We start from the raw sequence: 14,360 nt of genomic DNA, 5'->3' as shown, positions 1-14,360 counted from the left end.
AACAAGTTGTCAGTCTCTGACAATGACCATAGTAACAGTCAGTGACCAAAGCTTCTTAGCCAATCAAAACCAAGGATTTTCCTCAAATTGTCAGAGACTGACAACTTCTCAGCGCTGACTATAAAATTGATGAAACACCCCCCCCCCCCCCCAGGTCATCATTAGTGGGAGTCAGGTCACAAAGTTCAGCAATTGCATACCATACAAACCAATGACCTTTGCAATGTGTTGTGCAATCAGTAGGTAACTTCACCTACAAGGCCTAGACGTCTAGTACAAATCATTACACTTCAATTTGGCAAATTTCGTTCTTAACTACCTCAGACTACTTGAGAGTTTTTATAAGTCAACCCAAGATATTGTATGCCATTGCAAGTATGTATGGTACAGGGTATAGAGTGGACTTGTGTTTTCTGGACTTGGTACATAATGTATTGTACTGTCATGACTGAAGGCATGATCTAATAAACTATGTCATTGAGCATACTCTAATAAATAGACTTTACACAGAACTTTGAAAAGATAGTCCTTGAAGCAGCTCTTTCCGAACTAAACTGGGATGAGATGTGCTGTGACTGGAGGTGATGGCGCAATCAACATATCATAGCATAAATATTTACAAATTTAACCCATTCCCTACAGGAACCTGGCGGTCTGTGTATTAAATCTATGATGGGGATTTCGGAATTTGGCACTGACCGGGTTAAAAACAGTGATGTGGTCACTAAAAATTATGTAAGATTATAGCAATGGAAGTTCAACCCACAGGAGGTGTCAGCCCTCTGATCACAGGAAGGGCAGCCCCCTGGAAGGCAGCAACTGTTGAGGTAATAATAACTGCCATGATTGGTAACTTGTTTAACTCTTTATGTGCCACGTTCGCACGTCCGGCACAGTCGACGGCGAGCCAACTTCGCATATTCTGCTCAACAAACAAAGCCGCCAAAAACCGATCGATAAATCGCTAATCACTGCTAATCCCGCGGCACAATGAAAGCGTCTCTCGTGCTTTTGTTCCTATCACATACGGCTTGCATTCTATGTGGTAATTGACTATCAAGCGGTGTTCCCAACTAGATTTGCTCGTGCATTCTATGTTTCTGTCACGGTTTTATGTGCAAAAGTCATGCCTTTACTGTAATGCAGCAACCTGTCATTCAAAAGAAAAATTTAAAATAGATTCGTCATGCAATTTATATCAAAACAAAGCTTGGCATTCATCTTTAACTATGCCTACTATTATGCCCATCTTAACAGAAATTTGTAGAAGTTATACAAATTGGAAAAATATAATTCTTTCTCAAAGCGTGAATACCTTTAGTGTCTCAGAATAACGTGGCACACAGGGGGTTTCCGCCATGACACATAAAGAGTTAAGATACGAGTGGTTAGGGGATAGAAGGAAAATTTGTAATCAAGGAATCAATAAGTTGATGCTTCAGGGACAGTGAGTTTGAGTAATCAAATCAAGATATAGGATCTCTTTTGCTGTGAATGAAGCTTGGGTTATGAAGTGAGAAAGATGGATGTTGACAAACTGATGATGTTCTACTGAGTATTCTACAGACCATGGTGCTATGTGCATGGAGACGACATATGTGCAGTTAGTCCCATCTCAGCTTGAAGACAAGCCCTCAACGAAGCTGAGGGTAGACTCTAAATCTTTTGTAATTTTGCAGATAACAAAGCAAGCTCGAGCAGCCAATTTCTGCACTTCAGTAGAACTGAAAGTGTCTCTATTTCAGGCTTCAGAAGCATGCTCAAGCTGTGGTTGAACAAGGTTCACGTAGGCTTTGGATTTTAACACCTTTGGAACATGATGACAGGTTTCTCCCGAGAACTCAGCGATAGTGGATCTGTCATGCAGTGCTCTATGGCTGGTATTGCAGTGCTATATTGCCAGAAAGATGAGTATTCTTTTTTTTTTTTTCAATTTATGATAAACTAGTATTAGACACTGCCAAATGAACAGGTCCGGTGACAAGAGTTAAGATAGCAGGTTTTCCTTTTACTAAGCAGGATTCATCCACAGCCACACAATAAGGACTTTTTGATTGTGTGGACATGGCTGGCAGTCTTGTACGAAAGTGGTTCTAAATGGTTGCAGTCCTCTCGTCATGTTCATCGGATCATCCATTTCGATTTTCAGTGAACGCTGTTCACGACGTACTGCAATGACATCATGACCCTGTCCCCTCCCAGCAGGCTGGCGATTGGTTACTCCACTCGATGAAGTCATCATGTCATAAATCTGGGAGCCCATGAACGATGAAATCCCTCACAGATGTGTTACTGGTAGCGATTCTGGCATTAGAGGTGCTGGAGAACCTTGAGCATGTGCAGTGCAGTTTCGTAAAATGATGTCATTTTTCCCTAACAGCCATATCCACGAGGTGAAACTGAAAAGTCCCTACTTTCACAATTTCGTTGCTAGGACTATAGTAATTATACACGTTATATGCAGCCAAGTCGATCGCTGTACACAGTCACAAGTGTCACAGCATCCAGTCCGGCTAGGACTCTAGGAGAGTGAACTGTAGTTGAGTAGAAACTGCAATAACGTTAGATATAGAAGCCTTTAACACAGAACAATACATGTAACTGTTATTATAAAATGGGTTCAAGAATGTAGCCAATAGGAAGCGCTGAAATGAGACACACCTCCTTCCTTTACTTCAGTACAACTGCACTGCCTGTAATCCTATGGTAGATTGCCGATCGTCTGTGCGCGCGGCGGCTCCTTTGATGAATTGCATGCATACGCGTACGCGCTGTCAATCCTGTAAACAACTTCTAGTTCGGGCTGCCGGCCGGCCGGCCTGTCTTCCCTTGTGCATAACATATGTGGCGTACGTACGTATACTGTACTATACGTACACTTTGTACAGTACAGTAGACCAAGCGTTATGGGACCGGACGCGTACATGGAGTCACTTTGAAGAGCAAATCCAACGATTTAGCAGGTTAATTCTCACGCCGTTTTCAGAGTATGTTGTCTAGTAGGCCTATATGAGGAGTCAAGTCAAGTCTTTAAGGTAAAGGGTGCATATTCTATGTAAAATAAGTAAGTTTTCATGCGGGTGTCCGGAAACCCAACCCCCCATTATACTTATACTGTATGTGCGGGACTTCCGCGAGTGCGACGTGCGTAAAAGTTTGGGACGAACATCTTCGGACGTCTTGACCCACAAAGGTACGTGAAAAACGCTGAAAAATGATGTTAGTTTTCGAATTTTCGACCCATTTTATAAAACAAATGATGCACAGGATTATTTCGTGGCGTTAGTGGAGGCGTAGTGCACTCGAGGGTATTTACAATTGTGAAACATGCACGAGGCGAAGCCGAGTGCACGTTGCACTACATTGTAAATACCCGAGAGTGCACTACGCCTACACTAACGCACTCTATCCTGTGCATCATTTGTATACTAGTGTTAGAGTAAACTTACCGGTATAGCACTTCACTTGTCTACAGCATTGTAATTTTGTATGCAGTGTGCTTATTTCTAGCAGGGGCACTTTTAAATACTTTATTCATCAATAAAACAGCTATTATGAACATCATGGCCTATTGTCATTGACATGGGTCGTCAAGTTACTGATGAAGGTTCTGGCTTACAGTAGTTGGATGTACTGTTAGTGTTACAGCTGTACAGTGCTGGTGAGTGGTGTTACTGTATAAAAAGTGTATATAGATCTACTAGTACTACCGTACATACACGCAGCTCGCAGCCGCTGTCTCGAAGGCAGAAGCACAGCGGTCTGTCTGGTCAGGCGAGATGTACTGGGGTGGTATTCTGAGGTCGTAATTAAGTCTGTAATTAACTTCGTGATTAAGTCGTGAAGTTAATAGGCCCTTAATCATGGGCAAAATCGGTATTCTGAGGACGTAATTAAGGTATGATTAAGTCCCCTGTAATTATCTTAGGTCCCTCCCATCTAATTGTTATTCCATCCAATCAGACGCGTTGTTAGAAGCCAAAATGATGATTACACGCGCAAATATGCCCTCAATGCGCGCTCCTCCATGCCCCCTGTAATTACAGCCCAAGAGCTCCTTGCGCACACTCCGGTATTTGATTACAACCCCTCACCTACGCACGCGAAGATCTCAACCTCTTTGCTCACATCCTCGAAGATCGGCTATATTTCTTTTTTACTCTGAATTCTACGGATACCATGATAACAAGATTCAACTGCTCCTCGGTTACCGAAGACGGTAAGCATCGCTGTGGCAGAGAAAACGCGATGTAATGCATGATATCGGAGTAGTTAATGACACTCTTTGGTATCATTAAGTTTTCCATTAACTTTCATACTACACCCTCAGAATACCGATTCGTAATTAACTCTGTGATTAAGTCCTCTCAGAGGTGCGCGCGCATTGATACGCGCAAACGCGTAGGTCCTTCCCGCCAAAACGCTTGTTGCTATGGTAGTTAATCACCCCCTACTTAATCATGCTCTCAGAATACCAATTCGGTAATTAAGTGCTAATCAGACACTTAATAATATTTATTCCAAGCTCTCAGAATACGGCCCCTGTACTGTAGTGTAGATTCTATCTAACGTTTACATTCTATCCTACGCTACAGTATAGATCTTTGTTAGGCCAAGTAGTAAGATCTTTGTTAGAGTAAAGTTAGGCCTACAGATCTACACATTTGCCATTTTGGGCATGCATGAACACTGACCTGGCTGGCACCGGGGCGGGGCGGGGAGGACTCCCCATCTCCCTGTTAGCTGCCAGCTAACAATTTAATAGACTGTAAATTTAGGGACTGTACAGTACTGGTTGGGGTGGGGACTCATCATTTGAACATTCTTAAGTGAGATAATGAAAAACCTCATATGAATTATGAAAGAGCATGTAATTTTAAGAAGGATTCAACGTTTATTTGATGAAAATTGGTTTTCAAATGGCTGAGATATCCAAAAAAGTGCTAATAATAATAATAGGCGACATGCCCCAACTTTATTAGTATCTCTTTGTTTCACCTTGTTTTTGGATAGCTCAGCCATTTCAAAACCGATTTTCATCAAATAAACTTTTGATACCCCATAGAATTGCATGCTCCTTGACATCTCATAGAGTGGTTTCTGAATATCTCGCAAAACGTTAAAAGCTAAATCCTCACCTCGACCAGAACTGTAAGTGTACACACTCTTTAAGTTAGGCTGCTGCATAAGCTGCACCTACCTTTCCTGCACGGCTAGCGGCTTCACTTCAGACGAAGACAGAACTTGCTTGCTTGTTACGGCTTGCGCTTGGCAGTTTCATGCTTCTTTCTTCATTTTCCACTGAATAATCGCATTCGATGACCATAGCCCGGTAAATTTACTACAAATGCTGCATCGCAGGACACTGCAATACCTTAGGCTTGGCATTTACATATGGGGTGACTTCGTGAATCGGGTGTATTATTATGCAGTGCTGTGCATGCAAGCACTCGTATCGCTGTTTCTACGTACACACACCACAGGCGGTACATGTACATGTTTCCTTGCATGTTGGTTTCCTTGTTATGGCTGTCTGACGTTAGAGATAGTCTCTTTTTAGACATTTTGGAGTTCGGGAATTGCGAGTCGCAGCTAGAGGTACAGTATGACCTAGCTGGGAGGTACGATGGCAAGTACAGTTAATGACAGACTTATGTTCCAGTAAATTAGGAAATTACCAAGTGTGGAGTGATTAATTACAATCGAAATGTATCATTCTGTCAACAAACCCTCAGCATAAATGCGTTATTGAGGAATATGAGGAAGAATGCTCGCCGTTTTGATTGAAACCAATAAGATGGGTCTAGTTGACGTCTATGAAACAGAAAGTCCGAGAACTTCTGACATTTCTATTTCAAGCAAAATACGTCATGTCTGTGATCATGAATGGTCACTTGGTTAGACAGCACTTCATTATCCGGTTTAAACGTCATTATTGTGATAAACATGTTTTTTTTTTTCTTTCTTTCTTTTTGCGAGCTTGACAGCTGGATCATCAACGTTTCTTTTATAGCAGTGGAAGGAAGCAAACATCGATTCTGTGCGATATTCAAGAAGGGAAGTAAGGAAGCACCCGATAGTTACAGACCAGTCTCTTTGACTAGCATCACATGCAAGATCTTAGAACATATTATTCACTCTCACATCAAGGGCCATTTTGAAGAGAATGGAGTACTTGTGGATTCACAACATGGATTCAGAGCAAAACGCTCAACAGAAACACAGTTAATAGTCACAGTTGATGATATTTCACAGTCATTGGACAAAGGGGAATCCACTCACATGGCAATACTGGACTTCTCAAAGGCATTCGATAAAGTACCCCATGAAAGGTTATTAGGAAAACTTGAGTATTATGGTATTAGAAACAACCTACAAGTATGGATCAGGGACTTCCTTACAAACCGGATACAAAGGGTGGTCTGTGAAGGAAGCATGTCCTCAGAAGAACAAGTTCTGTCAGGCGTACCTCAAGGCACGGTTCTTGGACCCCTTTTGTTCCTGACATACATAAACGACCTCCCAGAACACATTAAATGTACAACGCGGCTCTTCGCAGACGATTGTTTGATATACACATCTGTCACAGAAGAAGAACATATGGACATCCTGCAGGAAGATCTCAGGGCTCTTGAAACATGGCAAGACACATGGAAGATGTCATTTAATCCTTCTAAGTGTTCTATTGTGGTTATCTCTAACAAAAAGAAACCACCCACTCGAGACTATGTCTTTTGTGGGCAGACCCTCCATCATTCAAGTTCCCAGCCCTATCTCGGAGTTCAAATTGACAGCATGCAAGCTTTCGTGGGGGGAACATGTAGACAACACTGTCGCTAAAGCAAACCGGACACTGGGATTCTTGAGAAGGAACCTCTGGTTTTGTCCCAAGGAAGTAAAAGCAACAGCTTATTCCACACTAGTAAGACCCATACTGGAGTACGCATCTTGCGCCTGGGATCCACACAAGATAGGCCAGATTGAGAAGTTGGAAAGGATACAAAGGAAAGCAGCACGCTTCTGCCTAGGAAACTACAGCAAGAGTAGCAGTGTCACACAGATGCTAGCAGATTTGAAATGGGAAACACTGGAAACAAGAGGAGAAAGGAATAGATTGACCATGTTATTTAAGATACAGCGGGGAATGGTGGGGATATCAGCCAATAAGTACATCACATATTTGCCAGAAAGGAAAACAAGGAAGAAAAATGACATGCAAATCCAAATACCATTTGCAAGAACGGATACATACAAGAACTCATTTTTTGTAAGGACCCCCATGGCATGGAATAAATTAGAAGATGATTTTATAGTTAAGGTGTCATCGTCGGAGAGCTTCAAGGGGGCACTTACAGCATAACCACGCACGTGTATTCAACACCAAAGTCAGCGATATGCAGTGTGCTGCCCTGCTGGCTATAACTTTCAGAAGGTTCAGAAGGTATCATTAATGTTTGAAATAAAACTGTACGGACAAATCCTCCAAAAGAATGATAACGTTCTGGGGAATGGTTTGTGGTGTGAAGTGGTCCTGACACCATTGTAGGCTTGTAGGCGACCAGTTAAGGGGGGGGGGGGGTAGCTTGATTTGGATTCAAGCTAGTAAATTTTTAAGATGTGCCCAGCCTATTTAGAGTAATTCGTAAGTGCAGTTTGACCCGTTTTGAGTATAGAAAGTGAATTATTCGTATAGGCCCTAAATGTGATTATGTTTGTTTGTTTTTTTATCATGGATCAGAGCCTAGAAGTTATGAGGCATAAATTGAAAAGGCCCTATTGTGCCATTCTCTTGAGCTTTTTCTCTTTCATAGCATGAATTACTTAAGCAATAATGGAGGACCTAATACTAATTTGTCATTCTGCTTCCTACGTTAGACTTACAGAATGATTCGCGTGGGGAAAGGCTCAGCCAGGCCAGGATCAATCAATATGACTCAATTGGCCCTTAATAACCAACCTTACACGTTCATTGCAGTGACCATTTAATGACAAAACACTGATGGTTATTCAAAACGACACAAATGTCCATAAAGCAAGAAAAAAAAATGTTTGGGAGTTCATGCCTTTTTCCCAAGACCCAGAGGTACGTTAAAGGACAAGTTCACCTTCATAAACATAAGGATTGAGAGAATGCAGCAATATTATAGAACACATCATTGAAAGTTTGAGGAAAATCGGACAATCCGTTCAAAAGTTATGAATTTTTGAAGTTTTTGTGCAGTAACCGCTGGATGAGAAGACTACTGCAGTGTGTGAAAAACTTAGATGTCACATGCGTACAACAATATAAGGAAAATATAAAGAGAATTTCACAAAATTTCATCTTATGAAAAAAGTACACATTCCCCCGACTCGTTACCGACAAATGTTATGGGTAATATTATTCCCCCTGCCTTTAGAAAGAGGCAAGTCAAGTGCTCTTTTATTATGCGAAAAAGTGAAAATATGTTGAATTTTCTTTATATTTTCTTTATACTGTTGTACGCATATGACTCACAAGCTGTAGTAGTCTCCTCATCCTGCGGTTCCAAAACAGAAATTTTTAAAATTCATAACTTTTGCATCGATTGTCCAATTTTCCTCAAACTTTCACTGATGTGTTCTACTAATATTGTTGCATTCGCTAAATCCTTATGTTTATGAAGGTGAACTTGTCCTTTAAGGAAGTCTTGAAAGAGGTGGTCTTGCCAATGACTTTATAATAGGCCTATAGGCCTATTATCATTATTATTTCAAGTAGGGATTATTATAAAAATGATTGGTTACAGCTCGTTATTCCGAAGGTTCGTTATTCCGAAGGCTCTTTGGTCCGAAGATTCGTTTTTCCGAATTTCATTTTCGGATTAACGAATCTCCGGAATGTGGACGACCCTTCGGAATAACGCCACGAATGTTGGAATTAACGAACCATTTTTCATTTTCGGATTAACGAACCTCTAGTTATAGGGAATTTGTGTGTTTCGGAATAACGAACCTTCGGAATAACGAACAGCACCCTTATCGTACCCGTCAAGTTGTATAAGGGCCTACATCTTGTGCAACGACCCTTCATCTTGCTCCTATTAGATGTTTTGAAACAGGACTTCACGTGCAGAACTCAAGTCTGTTTTATTTATTTATTTATTTATCATCATACTCTCTACAAAAAAAAAAACTCGAGTGAAAATATTCGCTCTTGAAGGAGAATGAAATTGGAGTGAATTTTGGAGTGAATTGGAGTGAATTGGAGTGAATTTTCCCTGAGGTCACTCCAAAAAGAGTGAAAATGAACATTTTCACCTAAAATCCACTCCAAAGTTCATTCTAAATTCACTCTTTTTTGTACAAGATTCACTCCTTCAAGAGTGAATATTTTCACTCGATTTTTTAAAGAGAGTATAGGCCATTTTTTTGTTTGTTTCACTTATTCGTGAAGAGCCATGTCAAGTGTAATGAAACTAAAATTGGCCTAATGCACGATACAAACGTCACTTGCCTACTATATACCTGATAAAAATTTCCAAAACTTCACATTGCGAGAATAAAATTTGTTTACTCTGTTTAGCGGGCTATAGGCCTATAGCTATCAAAAAGAGAGATCGGATTATGCAACCCTGTTCCATATCTTTCAAGTTCTTCTTTCAAGGGCAATCGTATAATTTCGCAAATCTTATAGGCCTATCTCTCGGGAAATTCGCGAAGAAAATGCACGCAAACATTTCCTCGTTAACTGCAAACAAAAACGATTTCTACTGAACAGGTCTAGAGTGTCCATGATGTTGCAACCCCCTGGTGTCCTGTGGATATAGGGCCTACATACCCCCCCCCCCCCCCCACACACACACACACACAGACGGACACATCCACAGTTATAATCAGGGGCGGATCCAGGAATTCTATAAAGGGGGGGGGGGGGTGACTGATATTTCTGGTGGCACTTCCGGGCTTCATTTCATTGTTTACATTTATTTCTTTTGTTTTTCACGAAAAATAACGGGGGGGGGGTGCGCCGGTTGCGCCCCCTCTGGATCCGTCACTGATAATAATCATAAACCCCTGATACAAGCACTCGCTTAGATCGGTCGTTCTTTCTTTCAATTTTGACAATGTAGGCAATTTTGACAATGTAAAGGGGTGTATGAAAATGTCATTTAGGGGGAAAACACTGAATGTTTATAAATTAACTGTTCACAGGACTATATAATTATGCATAAAATAAAACAAATAAAGAAGTAATTATACATTTTATTGCCCTAGTAGAGTTCATTATTTCATTCGTCGTCTTCTGTCAACTAAATGTTTTCTGCAGCTCATGATTTTACATGTACGGTATTTGTCTTTAAATAATGTGCAAATAATTAACCCATGACAACTTTTGCATTGTTCTGTGCTCAATAATGTCGACAACTTTTAACAATCAAAATTTACAATATTAGCGACAGCTGCGACTCATTTTGCCGTATCTATCTCGGGGTAAAACAAAATAGGGCCTAATGACAACAATAATACATGTAAACTTGATGTAAAGTAAAGACTCGGGTTTGTGGAATGGTGATTTATTGTTACCGTGCACCGGTATTTTTCTCTAAAGAGAAAAGGAAAAGCAACAACAACTGCATGGAATGACAGCACGTGTGATGCAATCTCGGGAAAAGGCACGAGGCTTAGCCTATTACCAAGGAGCTATGAAGATCATTACTATAAAAGCTTCTTTTAATCACGTATTCTGGTGTAAAATATGTCAACATTTTATTATGTAAAAGTAGTTTCGTATGATCATGGACATATAGAATCTCTATATCCCACATTAATTTAATGAAACTTTGTACGTGATAAAGTCAAGAAGAACGATTTTCAATAACTATCAACTGTTGTATGTAATTAGACTACCACACAAATCCCAAAAAAAGGTACAGGTTGTAGTACCGAAACTACACAGGGCAGGGCTGTTGTATTGTGAACGTGTGAACGCTTGCGATGTGATTGTGCAATATGTTTACAGCCTAATAGCCTGCCGAGGCATGCAGTTGGTGGACGGAGTTTGTGAGATGTCTAGTGCATCATGCAGGGTCTACATGCAACGAACGAAAACGGATGATGACACATGGTGCAAGGCTGTAATAGCTTCAGAAACATTTATAAATGAGCGATAGCGGACACCAATTATCAGATCATTTGCTTATCCATGGATGTAGCAGCAACACGATGACGAAAGCAGCCTAGCAGTGTTCTTACGGGCAATATACTGACTGGGGAACACCATCGCATCGGCATCATCTGAGCTGAACACAACGTACATCGTACATGTGTACTAGCAGTAGACCGAGCTGAGAGAACGTGAACCAGGCGACAAACTGAATTGTACAATCATCCAAGTGCAAGGTGATGATAGTGGAATAAAACACATCTTGTTGCTCAGGAATGAGGACTTCACCTTCTTAGCTGTAGCTTGAAAAACACTGACAATAACTACGCAAGCCAAGATGGCGGGGGGAAATTCGCTTGCCAAGGAGTTCCATTCCTTGATGAAACACATCAAGAAATTTTCTGATGGACAGGTGACTATAACAGAGTGGGACGAAGAATCGCTCAGCTGGTTTCGTGTCCTGATTGAACCCAATGACGGTCTCTACAAGGATGCAGAATTCGAATTTGAGGTAAGACCAATTCATGATGCATTTCTCCATAAACATTTCAAAAAAAAAAACTACGTTATAATGGAATCTTGCAAGTATGTATTTAATGTGTATACTACACTTTACAGTATGATAAGTATGAACATGGTCAGAGTCCAGTAAATTCAAAGTGTCTCCTTTAGAAATGTTAGGCAGACAAGGAAAGTTTTGCTGAGATGCATTAACAGGAAAGCTAGCATACAAAAGTGTAGGCAAACTAGACAGAAAGATCCGTCTGTCCGGAGGAGTTTTTTTTTTTTTTTTTTTTGACGTTACCGTTATCGCTCTCCTCCGTAGGAGGGAATCCGTGAAGCCAGACGTAGTCTCTGCGGAACATAATTATTATCCCTGACGACCAGATACAGACGGATCTTTCGGTCAATAGGCAAACAAGACTTGCCTTGCATCACAGAATGTGTATTGCGTGACAACTTTAAATGAAAGCATACAAAATGTAAGACCTTCAATCCAATAAGCAGGAATACTATTGGAAATTGATTTACAGCACTGTAATCAGGAAAGAAATAGAATTTCACATATTTTACTATAAATATTATAATGCAGTGATGTTTTATTTTTTATAATTTTTTTAAAGCATACAATGTGCAGTACAAGAACATACAGTGAATGATGCAGAATAGGGCAAGTGATAGAGAAGGAGTTTGTTCTATCAGCACTACACTTGTTCTGCGATGCAGGTACATGTACCATACAGTACTGTAGATTTATAAGCAAGACCTTTGAATACTTTCCTGTTGTTGTGTTTTTATGCAGATTGACACTCTGAACGATGGCGACTACCCAGAAACTGCACCAAAGATCACATGCAAAACGGGCATCTACCACCCCAACATCGACACAATCACACAGTCAGAAGGGGATGTGTGTCTGAACCTCCTGGATGAACTATGGACTCTGGAAAGCACCCTGGAAGATGTTATTCTGGGCCTTCTGTTCCTTCTGTACAATCCAAACATCGAGGATCCTCTGTGCTCTATCATCACTCCCGACATAGAGCCGGAGGAATTTGAAGAAAATGTTGCCAGGTCACTCGCGGGGAAGGACATTGATGGTTATCACTATTTTTACCCCAATCCAAAATATGCAAGGCTTCATCCTGAGAGATGTCATGTTGAAAGAGATGAAAACGAAGGGGAGGAAGAAGAACAGAAAAAGGATGAGGAGAAAAAGGAAGAGGCAGGAGAAAACAAGGACAAGGAGGATGAGGATGAAGCGGAGGAGGAACAGATGGCAGGAAATGTGACAGAACATGTCTCACAAGTTGAGAGGGAGGAGATGAGAGAAGCAGAGGATAAAAGCGTTTCCGTGGCAACTGAAGAGAGCATGAATGAGCAGCTGGAAAAATGCAGAGAAATAACCAATTATGAATGTAGGAATGAGCATGACGAAGAAGAAGCAGAAAACACACAAAAGGAAAGTGAACTCATCGACAGAACAGATGATGATGTGGTCAGTGATGAAGATCTCGAACGAATCTTCGATAAGTGCACATTTGTGGAGGAGACCAACATGAGGAACAGTGGCGGAGCCACCAGTGATTGCTATGTAAGCTGGAGCAACATAATTTATGGGACTGATAGCTACTGTACTGTGAATGTGGGAAAGTTTTGTGAACAATGTACTACTGTTGACTATGGGTACCCAATTATTGGCTGCACAGTCTGTCAGCACAGAACTGCCAAAGACCCTGCGTGTATCGGTCTCAGGACTAGATCAGAACGAACACCCACAGTGACATCTCGGTTCTTCCTGGCTCTGCAAACCCGAAGCTTCCGTAGATGGTTCCTTTGACAGTTTGTGATGCCTTGTTCTCAAGAGTTACTGCCAAGATAATGTGTAGTTTGTATCGAATTTACTATATAAAGCTCTTATAAAAGATTTTTAATTGTGAATGAGTCTGCATTCACATACACGCAAAAAAAAAATAATAATAACTGTTCCTATTTAAACTGCAAATTCCCCCCCCCCCCCCAAAAAAAAAAAAGTATATCATATCAATTGTATGTTCACCTAAAATGCCTTTCAAATATCAAAATGATTGTAGGGTAGAGAGAATAATAAAAAAGAAAATGTTGCTTCTTTTGACTATAACTTCAAAAATGTACCTTTATATGTAGTGACCAATATATCATTTAAAAGGTATTATTTTGTACTTTATGACAGAGACCGTACTTCAAAATCTTCAAAAATGGACTTATCGGTTTTTGCGAAGTACATATTTACATTTTTTTTGTACGTATGTGTACAAGGTGTACTTCAGTAATCATTTCATCATTATGAGTATTGCTCAGAGAGGTGTGTGTTCTATAGTACCTTGTAGAGATGTACACACTTATGTATAACATTTTATACGACTTTATGTCTTACGTAGACAATGTGATGACAAGCTCAAAGAGTTTGCTAGGCATACACAATAAGAATTGTACACTGCTTGCTGCTGTTGTACAGGTCTTTTTCTTTTATCTTTTAAACCTCACAATAAAAAGTGCAAAATTAATACCCACACATCTGCCCTAAGTCCAGATTTAGTAATTTGCTCTAGTGACAAAGATATCCTCAAAGTTCAGAAGTTCACTTCATGGTCCCAGTTTCCTTTCAAGAATAAGTTTTCTGTTAAGTGTGTTGCACTTCAGAAGGTTGCAATAATGTAAGAAGGTTCCAATTTGTTCATCACTTATATTTTTT

At 40.4% G+C, this 14,360-nt stretch overlaps 1 protein-coding gene across 1 annotated transcript; it reads left to right on the top strand.

Annotated features, from left to right (window-relative positions):
• Window positions 1-11,021: 11,021 nt before the first annotated feature.
• Window positions 11,022-13,466, top strand: LOC139739177 (uncharacterized). The gene is made up of 2 exons (XM_071649792.1): window positions 11,022-11,636; window positions 12,429-13,466. Exons 1-2 carry the CDS (start codon window positions 11,463-11,465, stop codon window positions 13,464-13,466), a joined length of 1,212 nt encoding a protein of 403 aa, XP_071505893.1. The 5' UTR covers window positions 11,022-11,462.
• Window positions 13,467-14,360: the final 894 nt, after the last annotated feature.

Source organism: Diadema antillarum, unplaced genomic scaffold, assembly GCF_040938485.1.
Source record: "Diadema antillarum isolate AM-2024a unplaced genomic scaffold, OU_Dant_1.0 seq00000786_RagTag, whole genome shotgun sequence".
NCBI lineage: Eukaryota > Metazoa > Echinodermata > Echinoidea > Diadematoida > Diadematidae > Diadema > Diadema antillarum.
This window is presented reverse-complemented; position numbering and strand designations above follow the sequence as displayed.

Coding starts and splice junctions, on each gene's coding strand:
- LOC139739177 (XM_071649792.1), top strand. CDS start 11,463: ATGGCGGGGGGAAATTCGCTTGCCAAGGAGTTCCATTCCTTGATGAAA. Junction 11,637..12,428: donor ATGCAGAATTCGAATTTGAG/GTAAGACCAATT, acceptor GTTTTTATGCAG/ATTGACACTCTGAACGATGG.